Raw genomic sequence first — 23,092 nt, forward strand, 5'->3', positions numbered from 1 at the left:
TAACAGGAACTATAAATGTGAACCACCACATCAGTCATCTTATTAAATTTATTAAAATTCTACATGTACAAGATGGAGATGTGGCTAGACAACTCTTCCTGTGAAAAAGATTAGGTAGTTTTAAAAGACTATAAACTTAATATGAGCCAACAATGTGATGTGATAGTCAAAAATGCTAATAGGCATAGAGTCCAGAATGAGAGAGTGATAGGCACCCCATACACATGCCCCAGTATTTTGCACTGGTCAAACCATCTGTGAAGTATTGTATTCAATACAATTTTCAGAAGACATCAATGAGCTGGAAAGCATCCCAAGGGTAACCAGGAAGGTGAAGGTCCTCAATATAATGCCATGTGAAGATTTATTGCAAAAACTTGGAATGCTTAGAAAAGAAGAGAGAAGACTTAAGGGAGATAGCTATTTTCAAAGTTTTGAAAGACTCTCATGTGTAAAAAGGATTAGTTTTATATATTCTATTTGACCCCTGTAAGTAGAACTAGGAGTAAAGGGTAGAAGTTTCAGAAGGGCAAATTTTTGTTCATTGTAAGGAAATTATTAGAGCTATCCAAAAATGAAATTGACCATCTTAGGAGATAAAGACTACCCTCTTAATGAGGTATTCAAACACAGAGTAGATGACAATCTGTCAGGAATGTTGTAGCAGAGATTTTTGCTCAGGTACAGGTTAAACCAGAAAATCTCTGAGATCTCTTCCCAATCTGAGATTCAATCATTTATTTTATATATCTTGAGACATCGCCTTAAAAAAATCAGAAATCCAACCCATAATAATGAATCAGTACTTTTTAGCATCAAATAATACAGATTAAAAGCTGGAAAGAACTTCAGGGGTCATCTAGTCAAGCCTCCCTTTTTTTACAGGTGAGAAAATTGAGGTCCGGAGAGATTACATGATTTAGGAATGAGCAATTAGAATTTAAATTCTTCACTATGAATCCAGCTTTCTTTCCATTGTGCCATTCCATATTTTAAAAATATTCACACATGCACATATATAATATATGTTAATAGATGCAATGTATATTATTTGTCAAAATTAGAATTTTAGATTCTTTCATCATGCCATCATTGTAATATTATGTAGTAGCATGATTACAGCAAATAGGTCATAGCATGAAATATGCTATCATGGTTCAGGAGTTGCCTTGCTGTTAGCCATGGCTTCAAAGGATTAGCCTCTTCTTCTGTGGTTGTTGTGAAGTTCTTTGCTTCCACTTTCATGGGTGCAACTATCAAGCTGGCACTGCCATAGTGATATGGTATCTTCTGGTCCATATAGTGAATCTCCTTCAATTAAAAAAATGGGACCCCAAGGAAATATATTAGTGCCAAGCCCCTCCTATGTACCACTCCAAAATGTGCTAGAAGTTTCTAGCATGACCCATGATTTTCCAATGAAATTGCCCAATATTGCTTCCAGAAAGACAAGCTCTAGTAGGTTTCTTTTTGGGAAAGAAGCTAGAAGTGATGTGTCCAATGGCCAGAGCTTTCCCCTGCTCAAGATGTACTCAGAATGCTGACCTGCAAAATTCAATCAAACAGCCTGACCCTTGTCCTCCCTAAACATATGTACATAAAAATAAATTCTGGCTTTAAAATGCCTATCTCTGTCACTTTCCTCAAAAGATGAGGTAAGGGGCAGCTAGGTGGCACAGTGGATAGAGCACCGGCCCTGGAGTCAGGAGTACCTGAGTTCAAATCCGGCCTCAGACACTTAACACTTACTAGCTGTGTGACCCTGGGCAAGTCACTTAACCCCAATTGCCTCACTAAAAAAAAAAAAAAAAGATGAGGTAAGACAGACAAATTGTACCAAACTTCAGTTTCAAATGAATAATAACATACAATTTACTTTTGAGATATGACCAATTTTTTAAATATTCCCCTATGTTCCACACCCTTAAAGAACCAAAAAAATCTTATTAAAATCAAGCTAATCGGGGTGGCTAGGTGGCGCAGTGGATAAAGCACCAGCCCTGGATTCAGGAGTACCTGAGTTCAAATCCGGCCTCAGACACTTGACACTTACTAGCTGTGTGACCCTGGGCAAGTCACTTAACCCCCATTGCCCTGCAAAAAAAAAAAAAAATCAAGCTAATCTCTGTCTCGGATCTTCTTAGAATTCCTTTCATTCAAACTGAGGTTCCATATTCCAAGTAACTTCACTTTGGTGAAGTTGTTTATAATAGTATTTAATACAACATATAAATATAAAATTATTATTATTGTTATCATTGCTATACCATTCTCATCTTTTTAATAGGGTTCACATAAACGTGGTTCTAGGAAAAGTCACTATCCTATTATTCTTCTATATTTAATATTTTGTGCATTATCATGTGGTTGAAAAGATATCTGCTGAGTTTTAGGATTGAATAAGACTTGGTATATAAGCTCATCTTATCAGAGACTCACTGAAAGCATCTCATAACAACTCCAATATCAAAAATGACATGTACCTTACCCTCTTACTACATGGTTTTAATTTCATGCAGTATATTGAAAACTTTTATTCTATATGGTTTTGAGCTTTTGAGTATTTCTTATGGTGAGATCCATTGAAAATGTTGCTCTTAAATTTTTATGAATTGATATTATGTCTGTATTCCTGCAAGCAAAAATTCTATGTGTAATGATGCTCTGGTTTCTGGACAATATATTTCCTGAAAACTGCAGTATATTTGTAGAGTGATATTTGTAATACAAGGATTTGTCATTTGATAATTTAAAAAAGATAGCAGAGACATCCTGGGCAGACCCAAGATGGCGGAGGAAAGGCAGTGAGCTCTCGAACTCATGACACGATCACTCCAAAAAACATCCAAATAACACCATAGAAAAATTCCTGGAGCAGCAAAACTCACAGAAGAATGTGCTGAAATCATCTTCTAACCAAGAACGGCTTGGAAGGTCAGAAGGAGGGAACTGCTGTGCTGATACAGGAGTCAAGCCCAACCCCACAGTCACCCTGACACATATCTAGTCCCAGGAAGGCCTCACCAGAGAAGGAGATCCCCAGAACCTCTGAATCAGCTGAAGCACCAGTGTCATCTGGAAATAAGCTCACAGTCTGGTGAAAGGGCTGAGCCCAGGGCAGGGGGGAGACTACAGGGGTCTATGCTAGTGCTAAGGCAGAAAACTACCCTTACATGTCACTGGAAAAAATAAAATAAATGTTGCTAAAAAAAAAGATAGCAGACCTAGTCCTGAATTTCTTGATATTTGTAGATACTAAATTTTCCCAACCTAAAGTCATATGGTGCACAGTTTCTATCATCATCCATCAGCAATTCTAGCTCCTTAAGTATAACTTGTCTATACTTTTGGTTGGCAATTGCCTGGTCCTAAATTACTATCATAAATCCCTCTCTTTCAATAAACAATTTGTTTGTTACTTCTTTGTTGGCACATTGTTGATTGAATTCACATGATTCTATTCTTTGATTTTAGCCATTTAATAGGCTCCATCCTTTTGGGCTATGGGCAGCTAGGTGACACAATGTGCCAGTGCTGGAGCAAGGAAGATTCATCTCTCTGAGTTCAAATACAGCCTCAGACACTTACTATCTGTGTAACCCTGTGAAAATAATTTCACTTTGTTCGCTTCAGGTTCTTCATCTATAAAATGTGCTGGAGAAGCAAAGGGCAAATCACTGCACTATCTTTGCCAAGAAAATCCCAAATGGAGTCATGAAGAGTTGAAGACAACTGAAACAACTAAACAACAGCAACAACAATCCTTTTGGGTTACATCTGGGAAAGTCAGTTAAATATGTGCTCTAAGAAGACATGAATTCTCATCATTGATAGTTTTATGCTTGATATGTCTTGTCTGACATAAAGAACATAAATGCATAATTGACCTATATTTGTAGAGGTCATTGGTGTTCTAATCTATTGATAATGAATATATCATTGCTTCTGTTAAGAAAGATTAGGCTTTTAGCAGAGGAGAAGCTGCTAGAATGCGTTGCTGGTAAGTTCTTTAGAATGATAACATTTTTGAGTCAATAATTATAGTTCTTATCTAGACCTGTTATTTTCCAGTTTACAAAAAAGCTCATTTCCATAACCATCACCTCCCATGACCCAACCATTCTGTCATTCAGTTTCTAAATGGTACACATGTTTTCTTTTTCACATTTGAACCTACATGTACTTTCATTGTGTTGAACTTCTTTCCATCAATCAGATGACCAGAAATTTTCTACACTCTCTACCTTTTCCAATTTATTTTGTCAGGATCCCCATGCCAAGACCACCCCTTTCTTTTCACTCCTCTCTTTTTACTATTTGGAGACACCCTGTTTTCCAGAACTAAGGCCCAGAAAGCAAGCTGTGCCCTGAACCTGGGATAACAACAATCCTTTGCACTTACCCTCTGGATGAACTCAACTGTACCTAAATCACAGGATTACCTCAAACCAGTCCCAGGTAGTCCCTGAGCTTGGACAAGCACCTGCAGCAACCATGTTCCAATCATGCCAGGTGTTCTATGAACAGAATTTTTTTCACTAAGCAAACTTCTCTGATTGTTGCTATTACCACCACATTGTGATAGCTACACCTCACTGCCTGGCTCTTTGTCTAGACATGACTACATATATCAAGGCTTAGTCTCATTGCTTTGGATGTCCTCCTTGAGGAGACCCCATACATATGTTAAGTTTCCCTCCTCCAACAGAATAAAGAAGGCTTTTTGCTTATAACCTCTGTGAGAAACTTGGTTTTATTTTGTTTTATTTTTGGAGTCAACAGTTGGTGTATAGCTTCTGTGAACTCTTTGATATTTTCAGAGTTGTCAGTGTATTAACCTCTGTGGCTCTTTGGTCATTTATTTTTAGAATATGACAACTTCTAAAGCTTCTATAGCATAGTTTTAAATTAATGTTGAATAGTTTATTTTGTTCCTGTGTTGCTGTGACTCCTTATTTCACTTTAAGTTTTTGACTTTTAAAGTATCAGAAAAAAGTATAAAGTATCATAGCCATTTCCAAGCTCCACTACCCACAGTTACTCAGTATCTTTTCTTCCTTTGAAGTTCACTCAATCCATATCTACCACACAATCAAAACTCTGGTAGCTATTGTCTATCAACCTCCAGTATTTACTTTCTTTTCTCCATGAGTTCAGTGCCTGACTCATAGCTTTTCATTTCTCCAAACTCCTGCTCTAAGACTAGAAGACATCAAACACATATTGATACTCCCTCAAACACCTTTGTTTTCAAGATCCTCAATTTATTCATTTCCCACTACCTACTCCTCTACCCCACCTCAGTTATCAACACTCCCAGTGACTACACCCTCCTCCCATCCCCATCTTGACCCTTTAGTAAACAAGTTTAACTTCCCTTACTCTACTGCCGATCTTGCTCTGCCATGCCTCAGCCCTGAATTATTTCAACTTTCCACTGCCTTCACACCCTTTCACATGCTGCCAAACAAAATTAGAAAAAATCATGCTGACTAGGTCATCTACAAATTGCATTCTCTCAAGTGGACCCTCACTACAACAAGGCAATTCTTTTTTTATACCTCCCTAATTGACCCATTATTATCCCACTCACCATAGTGGTTTTTCCAGCATCTTTCATCCCTTTTCAAACATCTCATGATTTACCTTCTCAACTGAGAACTTTGTCTCATATTTCACTAAAAAAAATTAAGGCCATTCACCACCGGGCATATAGAATGTTCTTAATAAATGTTTATTGACTAATATCTTTCTGTAGGTCTTCTCAAAGCAATTTTAGTCACAATGTTATTTGAAACTGTCCTTAGAAGTATTACTATATAAATCCATTTCTCCTCTGATCTTTATTGTGTGAATCACGAAGTGGTTTTTTCTTTGCACTCTATCAAATACTGTGGGAAAATTAAATAATTTATGACACTTAAAAATATTGTCTTAGTATGGTAAAGTTGGTCTATTAATTAGATTCATACCATCAAATATAAAAGAGTCTTTCAAAATTCCAGTCTAAGTATGCTCATCTCCTCTTCAAAATCATTCAGAACATTGGGATTATCTTTACCATCTGTTTCATTATTAGGTAGAACTTCTGGAGTGTTTGTTAAGTGTAGATTTTCAAAAACTTCAGCTTCTTCAATGCTTTCATATTTAAATAACTTTTTAATCTTGGTTCTTTTTTCCCAAGTTAAAAAATAAAGCTAATTCTTCTAATTATATGTTTATATGACAACCTCCATTGTTTTATAAAAAAGCAGTATGAAGCCCTTGCCTGCGATTAGCAAATTCTAGTTACAATTGAGTTATAATATAGGATTGTGCATAATAAAAACATTAATATGCTCAGTACATTGCATGCATGCACAAGTCTGTCTGATTTAGGGCAATGTTGTCAGCACCAAAGCATTTCTAGCATGTGAGATATTGATATTGCTGATGTGTTTCAATAAATCTTACTTTCTTATAATACTGGAATATGAAAGAAATCTACACACTCTGCTATCCTCTCTGTCAAGCTGATCATCACGATGGTTCTGAGTAGAGCCAACCAGTAACTCTATACAGATAGTTACATCACAATAGCCAGGATGTTAACATAATCAGAGATACCACCAGAGTCCAAGTGACCAATGTTTCTGGATTTCTGTCAGGCCTTCCTTCACAGCTACTGAAGCAATCTTGGGGCACATAAAGTCACTGTCACTCTGCTTGTCATTCCCTACTTTGTAATCTTCTTCCTGCTACATGACATGAATGATGTATTGGGATTTTAGGAAATCTTCCTATTACTCTTATTAACATGCAGGTGGAGAAATTTACTTGACATTCTGCTCTGTACATCTGCCTTTAAGGGTTAACTTTAAATCCCTCAGTGAACTGGAAAAAATGGAAGAAAAATAAAGGTAGTCATCAATGTAAAACTTTCATGTGTGCATACATAAAGATGCAGTATGCTCTATGTAGTCTCCATAGTGAATCCCCTTTAGTGTTAAATGTCCCAGAGGACACCAAGGGAAAAACATATTGGAGTATATCCTCAGAATTCTGTGTCACTCCAGAAGGTTCTACACTAGAGGTATCAAATTGTCCTGCAAAACTTCCAAGTGTTGCCCAAACTATATTAAAATGTAATTTTAAATGTTTTACAAGATGAATAAAAATAAATATAACACAGATATAATATAACACAGATAATGTTACTTTGTGATTTTCTAAGTCAATATGCAGCCCACAGGGATCCATTTCTATTTGATTTGAGATTACAGTTATAGGCCAAGTCGTATTTTTATACCCCTTCTTTATGATTATGATTGAGCCACTCTGCTTGAGATGGGACTGGGTATGTGTAGTCCAATCAAAATAAAATCATTAAAATCCTCAAACTTGCAGCCTGATTTAATCTTAGAAGAACTGCTGGTTCATAGTTAGCTCACACATTCTCTAGTACACATCACTCTGCCTGCCAAAAAAATTACGACTTTGGCTCCCTCTTCTTCCCTCTTCTAAACATAAGAGAAAAGAAAAAGAAAACAGGAAACTGTACTACTCAATAATGAAGGCAGTCTTCAAGCTGTACCTCATTTAGAATGATAAATAAACTAACATGATTTCAGTCCATATCACCAGCACTGACAGTTTTGTCATAAGAAGGGTGGAGGGGAGAGAGAGGGAAGAAAAACTCAAGCAAGACCTTAACATCAACCAGGCTCACTTTGTCCCATATGAGTAAATGACATTAGGCTCTTTGGGCCTTTGATCTTTATTTGAGTCCTAACCATCTAGTACATGATGATTAGAAACCCTGGTAAACAGCAACTTCATTCCAGTCAATGAGATGCATTTATAACTATAAAAGTGATTTCCATTTATTAAAATGCAGTTTATAGTACCCATTGTTGAAGAAAACAAATACTTACACAGAGATCATAACATGTCATTGTCAGAGCAAGGTACAAGCATCTTGGGGGAATTAAAACTCTACATTATAAGGAAAAATGCTTTTCATAATACTTCAAACACAGATCCATACAAAAATTTCCAGATAGTAGCATGGCCTGATTATTTAAGTTCCTTCTTTATCAGCCAACATAAGTGATATCTTTTTTTGTTATCATTCTTATTCACTAAATTAAAAGTAACATTCTCCTTATTGAGTTTCCCCATGGAATAAACAGTCCAATTACATTTTCACCTAGACAATCACAACGACCCTTTTTTTTGTTTAGAAAATATACATCAAATAATATTAGTCTTATTTTTCACAGACTTTATAAATATATTCAGAGATTGTATTTGCACAGGATGTATGAGATATATAACTCAAGAATGCACATGAAAGTGACTGGAACAAGATTATTAAAATCATATTTAAGAAAGTTCTCAATTTTATTAAGCCCCATGCACCACCAATTTCTGACTTGCCTGGTCTTCTCAAGATGAGAGACAAAGCAATTGAAAATGCACTTTGGATTTAAATGATCTCGTATATGCAATGACTAGTGAACAGAGCTCACAGAAGACAGATTTTAAATTGCTGAAGGGTCACTGTTTCCTTTGTACAGGCTGCTGAAGGCAGAGTTCACTCCCAGCTGATATTATGGGCAAATTATTCTCGAGATGATGGTTGATGAGGTGACTTATGCTGTCAAAAACTTGGTCCTTTGTTCGAACCTACATATGAGATTAAAGGTTACATATTAACTCAGTAAGCAGAATAAATATAGAATATTGAACTTGAAAGTCAGTCAGTAGGCCTGAATATTCATCATGACCCTCCCAAAGATGTGTTTAGTGATCTATTTTAGAATCATGGGATTTAGTGCTAAAAACAGTCTTACGTAGATCTGGAGCAGTACTAGATAACAGATAGTATCTCACTCACCTAGTTCTTCATTTTACAAATGAAGAAACTCATACCCAGAGAAATTAAATGCTTTGCCAAATATCACACAGATATAAATTTGCAGAGTTGTGTTTAAAAAAAACTTGTTCTCTGACCACAAATCTAACATTCTTTCCACTGCTTGACACCAAACTAGTCCCACTTCTTCTCTCTGTTCTTATGTCTCTATTCAAAGGTGGTCACGATGACCTTCATGTCCCATATAGCATTCTGAGAATTTGAAATTTTTGTTTAAGAAAAAGCTAGATGCATTTATAAAATATCTCATGTTTAATAAACCCACAAGCATTTGCTAGCCACCTTTTCCTATTTGTGTGCATATGTGAAACTTCAAATATAGACTTAAATAAACATCAAGGTTAGTGGTTCTACTATTTCTTGTTAGTGTAACAAACAAAAAAGATTATCATTATAATTATTTATATTGTTTTAGCTGATTAAAAAAAATTAGGACTAGAGTCACCTCTAACCATCACATGAACTACTGAATTCCTCTCTGGAATGCAGTCCCACCATTCAGCTTTCTCAATATCAGAAATAAGTGAAAGAAATAAGCAATTACTAAGCATCTAGTATGTATCAGGTAGTATTCTAAGCATTTTATAAATATTATCTCATTTGATAGCAGCCAATGCCTTTCAGGAAAAAAAATTCTTTATCCTCTTTCTGTATCTTCACTCAGTGTCTCTTTGGACATGATAGCTCAGTTTCAACAAAATGACAGTTAACTGTCATTGCCTCAATTATATTACTTCTTTTTTTAAATAAATATTTTTATTTATAGTTTTGAGTCCCAATTTTTATCCCTTCTCCCCTTCCACTCCCCCACCCTCCCTGAGGCAGTAAGCAACCAGATATGGGTTATATGTGTGTGATTGTGTAAAACATGACCCCATTAGTCATTTTTTACAATAATACTTGAATAAAAGAAAGTGAAAAATAACATGCTTCAGTCTGTGTTCCAGCAATATCAGTTCTTTCTTTGGAGATACATAGTATGTTTCATCAATAGTCCCTTAGGATTGTCTTGGATCATTGTATTGTTGAGAATAGATGTCATTCATTCACAGTTCTTCATCAAACAATATTGCGGTCTCTGTGCACAATGTTCTCTTGGTTCTGCTCACTTCATTATACATCAGTTCATATAAGTCTTTCCAGACCTTTATGAAATCATCCTGTTTGTCATTTCTTAAAGAACAATAATATTCCATTACAATCCTATCCCACAGCTTGTTTAGGCATCCCTTTGATTTCTAATTCTATTACTTCTTTAAAATACTGCAATAATATGTATACTGTCTCTTCCTATTGAAAATGGTGTTACAGCAACGAGGAAAGGAATAGGGACTTAGTGTATAATTTCACTGTTATAAGGAACTGCTGGATGAGGAATCTTCCTCTACTACAATCTATTGATTGTCTTAGGGAATTACCTAGAGCACTGAGAGATAAAGTGATTTACCCAGGGTCACAGAGTCAGTAGGGGTTAGAGACTATATTTGGTGACTTTTGTGATGTATGTATATGTATGTATGTGTGTATACATGCATACACGTGTGTATTGTGTGCATATGTAAGCATGCACATATGCATGTGTGTACACATGTGTATGTATTTGTTTATGTGTATGAACACACTCCATGCTTGTTACCTCTGTTGTAGAATGTAAACATTTTGCAAAAATTGATATGGTCCTTTATTTTCCCTCTGTGTTTTTGAGGTTGCTCTCAGAGTGGGATGAGGCTTTCATTTTAGGAGAATTCCTGCAGATTGCTGCAGTGAATTAATGAATAAAGCATTTATTCAATACTTACGGTGGAGCAAAGCACTATGCTATGTGTGGCGTTACAAGTAGAAAAGCAAGATAGTTTCAGCTTTCAAGGAGCTCACATTCTAATGAAGGAGAGAATATACATGGAAGATTTTAGCTACGAGTCAGAGAAAAAGGTCTCATGATCTTTAGGGTTCAGCCAAAGTACACGGCAATCATTTTTCTTTAATATCATTTCCACTGATAAAACATAAGAGAGCAGAGAGGCTCTTGGTAGTAGAGTAGGTCTGCACTAGGCAACTATATGATTTTATTGATGATTAGGAATTTCAGCTAAGTGATGCTTTCAGTAGAGTGTCTAAGCATTTTTATGTCTTTGCCACATCTGCATGTACACAACCTTTCATAGCTTTATATATGTATGTATGTATGTCCACAACATCCCTGAATACAGCCTATATCAGATTAAAATGTACTTTCTTTTTTAGTCTGTTCATATATTAATACAAAAAAGAAATATAAAATATGTGGGGTTTTCTAAGTGCATATGTGGCCTAGAGAAATGTTTATATACAGTTTAGTGGCATGTTTCTAGTTGAATTTGATACCACTGTCCCACAACACTTCAGAAGGGTAGTCCAGGGAGCAATGGGTTTTTTTTTTAATGTTGCCCAATTTTAGAATTTGGAGAGAACTGCTTAAAATATAGCAGGGTAAAATGCAGGGATAGCAAAAATAAAATAAAATTAGTGGAAAGAACTTATCATCTTCCTCTTTCACACTTGTACTTAGTAAGGACACTGGCGTCTCCAGGACCTGTCACAGAAGAGGTTTATACATTTAGATTATTATGACATTAAAGTGTTATTGTTTCAGGGTACATGTCCTTAGAAGTCCTTTAGTAGCTTCATGAAAACATAATTCTCCTCTATGCTTTGAGCAGTGTTTGATACACTGGCTTTTTCAAGAGGTATGGCTAACAGTAAGCAATGTAATAGTAATTATTACCCAGACCAAGTATAAGGAAATTATCATAAGATTATAGAACTACAACTAGAATACAGGAGATCTAGTCCAATGTCCTCATTTTACAGGTGAATTCAAATAATGAAGAGCCGCACTCAGGATCACACAAAATCTGGCAGTTACTGCTGTGAAAAGGAAATCTTTGAGGACCTCATTCCCCAAAGCAAAAGTTATAGGCTTACAACTGAGAATAACTTACCAAAAAAACCTGAATATAATCCTCGGGGGAGAGGGGAGAGAAATGGACCTTTAATGAAAAGGGGGACTTCCAAGTATTCCTGATGAAAAGATCAGAGAGGAGTAGAAAAATAGAATTGAAATACAAACACTTTTGAGAAACTGAGAGGGACTATAGTAGGATGTGTTTACATTCTGTTAGGTGACAAATAAACAAATGTTAGCTCAGATCTAGAACGTCATCAAGCCTCAGAGAGTGAGAAAAATAAGACAAAAGGCCTGATACTAGCTTTGTTATGTTGTGGGGATCTTAAAAGATGAATGAAAAAGAAAGGGAGAAAAGAATACACTAGCAAAAAAAAAAAAAAGGAGAAAGAAGGCTTGGAACTTAAGATCTCACAAATAGATATGGCTGCACAAATAGAAAACTTTCCAAACAAAGAAGAAAGATTGGGGAAACAAATCCTCATTTTTATCTGAACCATTTAAACAAGGAAAGAAAAGACATATACACACACAAGTTTGGCATATAGATGCAGTCAACTAAACAAGAGAACAGAAACAAACTAGGAAAGGAAGAGAGGAGAATAAGAGAAAAGGTAAATTGTTCATAAACAAAACAAAGTACAAACTTGAAGGACAAATCATGAAGAAAAATTTAAAAGGAAAAAAAGAGAAAAGTAAACACCTGTGATTGATGTCTAGATAAGGGGAAGAAAAGAAGGGCAGGGGAACAGGAGTATACACAGAACCAATTATTAGGGAATTGTTGTTCAGTCATTTTCAGTCGTGTCCAACTCCTGATGACCCCATTTAGGGTTTTCTTGGCAAAGATAGTGGAGCAATTTGCAATTTCCTTCTCTAGATCATACTATGGATGAGGAAACTAAGGCAAACAAAGTTAAGTGACTTGCCCAGGGTCACACAAGTAGTAAATTCTGAGGACAGATTTCAACTCAGGAAGATGAATCTTCCTGACCCCAGGCCTAGTACTCTATCCACTGTACCATCTATTTGCCCCACTAGTGAATTCTCACTCCTATTTCATCACCATCTTCTTCTTTGTAAAGAGGCATCCAGGGAACAAAGAAATAAACAAAAATACAGGAGAGATTCACAATTAACAATCATAATATGAACTAAATAGGATTAATTTACCAATAAAATGGAAACAAAAATTGGTCTTTCCATAATACAGCAAGTATCACCTATCTAAAACCAAGAACATTAATTAAAAAGATTAACTAGAGATCTTTTTGTGTTTTTTAATATAAAAATGCATGTTTTATTTTGTCAAAATCTTTTTCTATATCTATTAGCAAGGTTATGTAATTTTTATTGTTTCTGCTAACAATATGGCTTATTATGTTTATTGTTTTCCTAATATTAAGTCACTCCTCCATTCTTGGTATAAATTCAACTTAGTCATAGTGAATAATCTTTTTTAAAATATTCTGCTGTTGCCACTTTACCAATATTTTATTTTGCATTTTTGTATCAATATTACTTAGAGATATAACATGTGCTTATATTATATAAAACAAAAACTTTAATTCAAAATAATTATACACATAATAGAGGCAATACAATGTAGCAAATAGAAAAATGGATTGCGAGTAAAGAAGATCTGAATTTAGGGACAGCTTGACAGCTCAGTGGACAAAGCATTGGCCTTGGAATCAGAAGAACATGAGTTCAAGTCTGGTCTCAGACATTTACTAATTGTGTGACCCTGGGCAAGTCACTTAAACCCAATTGCCTCCAAAAAAAATGGAACTTCTTTAAACTTTATTATCCTCAATTTCCCTATCTATAAAATAAGAGTAATACTAGCACCTAGATCACAGGGTTTTGGTGAGGAACAAATGAGATAATGTGTAAACCATGAAATGTGCAAATTTAACTCTTTCTCTCTGAGTCATCACTTCCTTTAGAAATAAATAAAACTTTGAAATTAAGAGAACATAGCATGGGAACAGGCTATACTGGCACTAATGTGCAAATATAAAAAGTAGTAGTAAAAAGCATCCCTTCCTTAGCCTTATGAATGTTGCTTTTTTCCATCTCCATTCTCTAGAGGACCTATATCTTGATATCTACTTTATATGAAATAATTTGGTATACATGTTTGGCAAAATAATAAAATTATTCTGAAGCCATGCAGGCTAGGAAATTGTGCTGCTTATCATTGGTTGCTGTTTCTACAGGAATCAAAACAAAACTATTCGTTAATTCTGTGATGACTTCTGCAATGCAGCTAATCTCGAGGATAACTGTTCTTTCACTGCCCTCTGGTGGACAATAATATAACAACAGCCTTCTTTGCTTAAAAAAAATTGTGCTGTCAGAGAATCAACATGTATTGCTGAATAAGAGATTATCATAAATCAGTGGTCCTCAAATTGTTTGTGTCAGTATCCATTTATACCCCTAAAATTACTGAGGACTCCACAAAGACTTTTTGTTTATGTGGGTTATAACTATCCGTTTTTACTGTATTTGAAATGAAAATATCTCAGTATTAATATGAAAATAGTTTTGGTCTCATAGACCCCTTAAAAAGATTTCTGGAACCTGCAGGATTTCCAAACCATCAACAAACTACCATTATCAATAATAGATTTAGAGCTAGAAGTACCTTAGACATCATCTACAGTAATCCCCTTATATTACAAATAAGAGAACTGAGGCCTAAAATGACTTGTCACACAAGCAGTAACTGGTAGGATGTGTGGATCTGTAATCTATTGGATTGGGGGAGGAGGCACAAGTACGAAAAATGCATCAGAAAAAAACAAACAAACTCAGTCTCGCACAATATTTTAAAAGGTATGGTATCCAGAACAAGAGCATGATAGTTTCCCTGTATGCCATCCTTATCTGGCTATATTTAAAATATTGCATTCAGTTCTGGGAATCTCATTTTAGGAAGGATATTGCCCAGTTAAAAAGTGTCCAGAAGAGTATAGATAGTGCAATGAAAGTCCTTGAGATCATGTTATTGGAGAATCAGGTTAAGGACCTGGGGATGTTTGGCCTGGAAAAGAGAAGACCTAAGGAGACATGAGAGCTGACATGAAGCATTTGCAAGAATATAATGGGGCAGCTAGGTGGTGCAGGGGATAAAGTACCAGCCCTGGATTCAGGAGGACCTGAGTTCAAATCCAGCCTCAGACACTTGACACTTACTAGCTGTGTGACCATGGGCAAGTCACTTAACCCTCATTGCCGTGCAAGAAGAAGAAGAAGAAGAAGAAGAAGAAGAAGAAGAAGAAGAAGAAGAAGAAGAAGAAGAAGAAGAAGAAGAAGAAGAAGAAGAAGAAGAAGAAGAATATAATGAGGAAAAGGAGCTAGACTTGTTCCACTTGACCCCCAAAAGCACAACTTGCTTACATCTCCGGCAAATGAGGTTTTAGAATGTAAAGATGAGATAAACAATAAGGTGTTAAGCTAGTTGCATTTGTTTCCAGCCCCCGCAAGATATTTATTTTTAACATTCTTTTATTTTTAAATTTTAAGTTCTAAATTCTTTCCCTCCCTCCCTCCTACCCCTCCCCTACCCACTGTGAAAACAAGCAAAATGAAATCAATTATACATGTGAAATAATGCAAGATATAATTCCATGTTAGCCATATCACAAAAAAGCAAAAAAAAAAAGTGGGAAAATTATACTTTAATTTGTTCTCAGAGATAATCAGTTCTCTTTCTGGTGGTGGATAGCATTTTTTTATCCTTGGAATTGTTAGGGATCACCTTATTGATCAGAGTAGCCAATTTTTTCACAGTTGATCATCATTGCAACTTTGCTGTTACTATATACAGTGATCTTCCAGTTCATCTCATTTTATTTTGCATCAATTCATATAAGTCTGGCCATTGTTTTTGGTTTTTTTCCTGAAACCACCCCTTTCATCATTTATAGCATAATAATATTCCTTCAAAACCATATTCACCACTTCTTCAACCATTCCCCAGTTCATGGGCATCCCCTCAATTTCCTATTCTTTGTCATTATAAAAAGAGCTGCTATAAATATTTTTTACATATAAGGTTCTTTTTCTTTTGTCCTTGATCATTTTGGAGTACAGATGTACTAGTGGTATTGTTGGGTCAAAGGGTATGCACAATATTATATCCTTTTGGCGAGAGTTCCAAATTGTTCTCCAAAATGGTTGGAACGGTTCACAACTCTACCAGCACTTTATTAGTGTACCTAATTTCCCTCATCCCCTCCAGCATTTGTCATTTCTGATAGGTATAAAGTAGTATCTCAGAGTTTTTTAAATTTGCATTTCTCTAATCAATAGTGATTTAGAGGGGGCAGCTAGGCAGCACAGTGGATAAAGCACTAGCCCTGCATTCAGGAGGACTTGAGTTCAAATCTGGACTCAGACACTTGACACTTACTAACTGTGTGACCCTGGGCAAGTCACTTAGCCCTCATTGCCTTGCCCCCCCCCAAAAAAAAATTAGTGATTTAGATCATTTTTCATATGACTACAGATAGCTTTGATTTCTTCTTCTGAAAACTGCCTGTTCATATCCTTTGACCATTTATCAATTCGGGGAAGTTCTTATTTTTATGAATTTGACTCAGTTTCATATATATATATATATATATATATTTTTTTTTTTTTACTGAGGCAATTGGGGTTAAGTGACTTGCCCAGGGTCACACAGCTAGTAAGTGTTAAGTGTCTGAGGCCAGATTTGAACTCAGGTCCTCCTGACTCCAGGGCCAGTGCTCTATCCACTGCGCCACCTAGCTGCCCCTTTCCTGTATATTTTAGAAATGAGACCTATATCAGCAAAATTTGCTGTAAAAAATTTTGACACTGGGGGCAGCTAGGTGGCACAGTGGTAAAGCACCAGCCCGGGACTCAGGAGTACCTGAGTTCAAATCTAGTCTCAGACACTTGACACTTACTAGCTGTGTGACCCTGGGTGAGTCACTTAACCCCCATTGCCCTGCAAAAAAAAAAACAAAACTGACATTACTTCATTGTCTTTAAGCACAATGTAGTTTCCTTGATTATCTCTTTTAATTAGTTCCATTTTTGTCTGAAATTATGATTGCTACCCCTGCCTTTTTCTTACTTCTGCTGAAGTATAATAGATTCTACTCCAGCCCTTCATTTTAACTCTGTGTGCCTTTCCATTTCAAGTGTGTCTCTTGTAAACAACATATTGTTTGATTTTAGTTTCTAATCCATTCTTCTGTTTCCATTTTATGGATGATTTCATTCTAATAACATTCACAGTTGTTATTTGTAATTGTGTAATTCCCTCCTTCCCATTTTCCTTTGTTCATCCTTCTCTTTCACTTTTTACCCTGTCCCTCTCAAAAGTCTGTTTTCCTTCTGACCACTGACTCCCTTAATCTACCCTCCCTTTTATCACCTACCACTCCATATCTTTTATCCCCTTCACCTTCTATTGACTATTATACATTTCTATACACAATTGAGAGTGTATGTTCTTCCTTCTTTGAGCCGATTCCAATGAGAGTTAGGTTCAAGTATTGCCTACCAGCCCCACTCGCCTCATTTTCTTCTCCATAATCAAAGCTCTTCCTTATGTGCCAAATATTGTGTGATCCTGACGACGGCCGTACTATTTGAATTGTTTCTTTCTAGCCGCTTGCAATATTTTTTCCTTCACCTGGGATCTCTAGAATTTGGTTATAATATTCCTGGGAGTTTGCATTTGGGGACCTCTTTCAGAACATGATCAGTAGATTCTTTCAACTTTCACTTTGCCCTATGAATCTAAGATATCAAAACAGTTTTCCTTAACAATTTCTTAAAATGTAATGTCTGGGCATTTTTAAAAATCATAGCTTTCAGGTAGTCAAATATTGCTTAAATTATCTCTCCTCAAACTATTTTACATGTCAGTTGTTTTTCCAATGAGATAGCTTACTTTTTCTTCTATTTTTTCCATTCTTTTGACTTTAATTTTATTATTGTCTCATGGGGTCATTAGCTTCCATTTGTCCAATTAGAATTTTTAAGTAATTATTTTCTTCAGTGCAGTTTTGTATCTTTTTTTCCCCATTTGACCAGTTCTGTTATTTTAAGGAATTGTTTTCTTCAATGAATTTTTGTTTCTTTTACCATTTGGCCAATTCTGGTTTTTAAGGTATTTTCTTAAGCATTTTTTCTGCTTATTTTACTAAGCTGCTAACTCTTTTTTCACAATTTTCTTGTATTAGTTTCATTTCTTTTCTCAATTTTTCCTCTACCCCTCTTCTCTTTTTTTAATTGAGGTAGGGTCCAATTGGCATTTTTTGAGGCTATAGTTGTAGATTTTTTCACATTGTTTTCTACTTTTCAGTTTGTGTCTTGGTCTCCCTTTCCATTATAGTAGCTTTTTATGGTCAAGTTTTTTTCTTTGCTCATTCTAAAGCCTATTTCTTGGCTTTTAACTTTATGTTGAGGTTTGGGCTCAGCTTACCTGGTAGTAGGGAGGCACTGTCCCAAACTTCAGGCTTTTTTGTGCTGTTTTCAGAATTAGTTCAGGGGTCTGCAAGTTTTGGGTGCTTCTTAGGTGGTATGATCCAAGGAAAGGTATAATAATTGTTCTCCTCATCTTTGCTGTGTTCTTTACTTAGGTAGTACCCTGCTTCCCTGAAGCTACAAGTATGTGGGCAATAGCATTGCCAATCAGCACTATTTGTATCCAGTGTAAGTAATATGTAATTTCTTTCTGAACTGTTGTCTGACCCCATTACTGTCTCTGGACTCAGAGCTTGCAAAGTTGCTGTTTCTGCTGTCAAAGCTGCTTCCAAGGCCCACCATGATGCTGATGCTGCCTACCTCCACATATGTCCTAGGTTGGCCTCCAACCCATTGTCACAGACTTCTCCTGCTGAGCTTTTAAGTTGTCTTAAACTGGAGCACAATAAAATATGAAATATGGATTGTGGTTTTTTTAAAAAAAACCCTAAAGATAATAAGAACAGGGACAGCTAGGTGGAAAAAGTAGATAAAGCACTGGCCCTGGATTCAGGAAGACCTCAGTTCAAATCCAGCCTCAGACACTTGACACTTACTAGCTGTGTGACCCTAGGCAAGTCACATAACCCTCACTGTTCCACAAACTAAATAAATAAATAAACAAGTCTGTAAGATAAGAAGAACAGTTAGAAGGCTATTCCCTAAGCTAGATGGTGGAAATGAGGCCTTTGTCTTTGAGTGGTGGCAGTGGGAATCAAATAAAGGTAACATGGACAAGTATTCCAAAGGTAGAATTGACAAGGTTTGAGAAATAATTAGATATGGGAGGTTAGGAAAAGGACAAGTCAAAAAATGTTTCACAGATGGTGACTGGGTGAATGGTAAGAATATTCAAATAAATAGGAATGTCAAAAGAAAGGAACAAGATTTGATTAAGTTTGGTTATGGAAAATACCTTAGAATTTGCAAAGCATTTTCACATACATTAACTCATTTAATCCTCACAAGTATGAGATGAAGCAGTTATTATTTCCCCATTATATCAGTGATAAAACTGAAATTCAGAGAAATTAAGTGACCAATTCAAGGATAAGTACCATGCTCAACTTTGAGCCTATTTCTTTTGGCCTGTGGCCTAAAACTATTTCCTTTATACTACACTACTTTTTTCGTATACATTAGGGGAAAGGCTAGTCAATATTAAAGGAATAATAAGTGACTGAAGAACAAAACTTTTCTCTATGTGAAGCTAACTAGTCAGGATCGAAACTATGATCCTGAACTCATTAGCACCAAAATAAATAATCAAGATATGACTTCATTTCCTGGGGAAAAGAACCATATCTTTAAATAAATAAACATATGCAAAAACTATGTAATGTATATACTGGAAGGAATTAATTGTGATTTGGGGTTTCCATGACCCCATCTTTGCTTCATTATAGTCAGACTGAAAAGATGTATTCTTAAAAAGCCTAAGAAAAGATGGGTGTGTACTTGAAAAGATAATAGAACAAACAAAAGGAACTCTGATTAGATTTCTCATGTATATTAGGTGGGATGAAATAACACAAAGAACATTTATCGAGTCAAAGTATCCAACAAAATACCTAAGCCCCATCTAGGAGTTCCCCCATGCCCACATGGGCCTGGCCAAATTATAATGGGGACAGCCCAGGGGGTATGTTGAACTAATTGGAGAGTCAGCAAGGCTAAGAACTTCCCTGTGGGAGAGGGGGGAAGGGGAAGAGAGAACTCTGAGAGGAACAGAGAGAGAGAGAGAGAGAGAGAGAGAGAGAGAGAGAGAGAGAGAGAGAGAGAGAGAGAGAGAGGGAGAGAGAGAGAGAGAGAGAGAGAGAGGAGCTGGTGGTGGTTGACCTTTGGACCAAACCAGGAAACACTACACTGCTGATTCTCCTTGGAACTACAGATTCCAGGTGGTGGTGAGTTTGTGTTATTGAAGCAAGGCTGGCTTTTTAGGCCAGCTGAGCTGGAAGCAAATTTAAGGTGTGAATCAGTTTTTGTTCAAGCTAAGCTGTTCTAAGTGGCTGAGGAAGCAGAGCTTATTTGAGGTACTTGGGGGCCTTTTTACCCTAGAGATTTATATTCTAACCATCTGGGAAGTGGGACATATTTTTCCCTTTCTCTAACCCCATTCTCATTGTCCCTGGCCCTATTAACTTCACCTGTGTTGTAAATTTTGTTCCCATTAATAAAAGCTGATTTGTTTGTAGAAAAGAGGCTGTTAATCTTTCTTATCAGTCTGAGAGAAATAACTAAAGAAAAGGCAGTTTGGAAGAGAGGAAACTCTGGACCTAGAGGTTTCCCATTATTTTCTGAACCCCAATATTATGATGAGCCACCCAATTAACTCTCCCCATACTGAATTTGGCCCATACAATACATATAGTGATTGCACGGTGGATAGAGTGCTGGGCCTGGAGTCATCATCCTGAGTTCAAATCTGGTCTGAGACATGTGACCCTGGACAAGTCAGTTAAATTTTTGTCTCAGTTTCCTCATATGTAAAATGAGTTGGAGAAGGAAATGACAAACTACTCTTGTATCTTTGTCAAGAAAACCCTAAATGGGGTCAAAACAAGGAGATGGACAAGACTGAAATACCTGAATAAAAATAAGAACATGTGAGTATATATGCATACATGTATATAGGTATAGGTATATGTGGAATGAGAGAGAGAGTGTGAGAGAGAGCAATCAGTTCAGAGTGAGATTGAAAGCAGCAGAATAAAATATTCCTCCTGTCAAGAAATACCACAAGGTAAATCATATTATAGGATTTAGATCAGGATAACACTCTGGGGATCATCTAAGAGTGTCATCCAACACCCTCTTTTTACCAAATAAGAAACTAATATCTCACAATATATACCAAGTTAAGGTCAAAATAGGTACATGATTTAGACATAAAAAGTGCTATTGAAAGCAAATTAGGAGAATGTGGAAAAATTATCTGTTAGACATATGGATAAGGGAAGAATTTATATCAAAATAAGAAATAGGATCACAGAAGATAAAATTTATATTTTTGAATTATATGAAATTAAAAAGATTTTGCACAAACAGAATTAATGGAGCCAAAATTAGAAGGAAAGCAAGAAACTGGGATAAAAAATATTTAAGAGATTTTATTTGATAAAGGACACATTTCTCAAATACATATGGAATGGAGATAAATATATAAAAACAAGAACCATTCCCCAATTGATAAATGATCAAATGATATGAATAAGCAGTTTTCAGAAGAAATCAATCGTTATATGAAAACATGCTCTATATCAATAATAATTAGAGAAATGCAAATTAAAATAACTCTTAGGTACCACCTTACACCTCTCAGACTGACTAACATGACAGAAAAGGAAAATGTCAGATGCAGGAGGGAACATGGAAAAATAATCCACTAATGCCCTGTAATTGTCTACTAAGTGGTCCAACTATTCTGGAGAACAATTTGGAATCATGGCCCAAAGGTCATAAAATTCTGCATGGCTTTTGCCCCAGCTATACCATTACTAGGTCTGGATCCCAAAGAGAGCAAAGAAAAAGGAAAAGGACTCGTATGTGCAAAAATATTTATGGCAGTTCTTTCTGAGGTGGCAAAGAATTGGAGACTGAGGATATGCCTGACAATTGGGGGATAGCTGAACAAGCAGTGGTATAGAATTGTGATAGAATAACATCATGCTGTTTAAAAAAATTATGAAGAGGATGGTTTCAGTAAAAAATCTGAGAAGACAATTTATATGAACTGATGCAAAGTAAAGGGAGAAGAATCAATAACATTGTACACAGTAACAGCAATATTTTAATACTAATCAATTGTGAAGTATTTAGCTACTCTGATAGATACAACAATTCCAAAGGATTCATGATGAAAAATGTGGCCCACATGCAGAGAGAGATAACTGATGAATGCTGAATGCAAGTTTAAACATATTTTTACTTTATTTTTCTTGCCTTTTTTGTAACACAGCTAATATGGAAATATGTTTTGAATGACTTTACATGTATAATAAGTATCATTGCTTTCTCAATGGGTGGGAGAGGGGCTAGAAGAAGGGAAAGAATTTGGAACTCAAAATCAAAATTGAATTTTAAATTATTCTAAAAACCAAAAAATAAAACAGCTACTAGAGTGATGCTGTAAGTAGAGCATAATTTGCCTAGATTTCATCAAAGCATTTGATAAATTCTTTCATACTATCTTTGCAGGAAAGATGGAGAGACATGGGATAGATGATAGCACAACTAGGCAGATTTGCAACTAGTTGAATATTATTAATAGCTCAATGGCAATGTAGATGAAGGTCTCTAGTCCAGTCCTCCAGTGATCTTTCAATGACTTTGTGTCATTTAAAATGTTGTAAAGGACTTGAATGAAGATATGGATGGCAAGTTCATCAATTGTATAAATAACAGAAAGCTGAGAAGAATACCTAACAGAATCAGGATTTTTTAAATTATGTTAGAAGATTGGATATAATCTAATAAAGTGAGATTTAATCAGCATAAATGTGAAGTCCTTCATGTTCATTAAAAATCAATACTGTAGGGGCAGCTAGGTGGAGCAGTGGATAGAACACCAGCCCTGGAGTCAGGAGTATCTGAATTCAAATCCAGCCTCAGACACTCAACACTTACTAGCTGTGTGACCCTAGGCAAGTCACTTAACCCCAACTGCCTCACACACACACACGCACAAAAATCAATACTGCGAATACAACATGGGGGAA

General features: G+C 35.9%; 1 protein-coding gene across 1 annotated transcript in view; it reads right to left on the bottom strand.

The window, feature by feature from the left end:
- Positions 1-7,656: 7,656 nt before the first annotated feature.
- The window catches only part of SHC3 (SHC adaptor protein 3), a 173,326-nt gene continuing 157,890 nt past the window's right edge, over positions 7,657-23,092 (bottom strand). The window contains exon 12 of the mRNA XM_043979902.1: positions 7,657-8,667. Coding sequence (XP_043835837.1) covers positions 8,539-8,667 — 129 coding nt within the window. The 3' untranslated portion in view covers positions 7,657-8,538. The remainder of the gene's footprint in view (positions 8,668-23,092) is intronic.

The sequence above is a fragment of the Dromiciops gliroides genome, chromosome 1 (genome assembly GCF_019393635.1).
Source record: "Dromiciops gliroides isolate mDroGli1 chromosome 1, mDroGli1.pri, whole genome shotgun sequence".
NCBI lineage: Eukaryota > Metazoa > Chordata > Mammalia > Microbiotheria > Microbiotheriidae > Dromiciops > Dromiciops gliroides.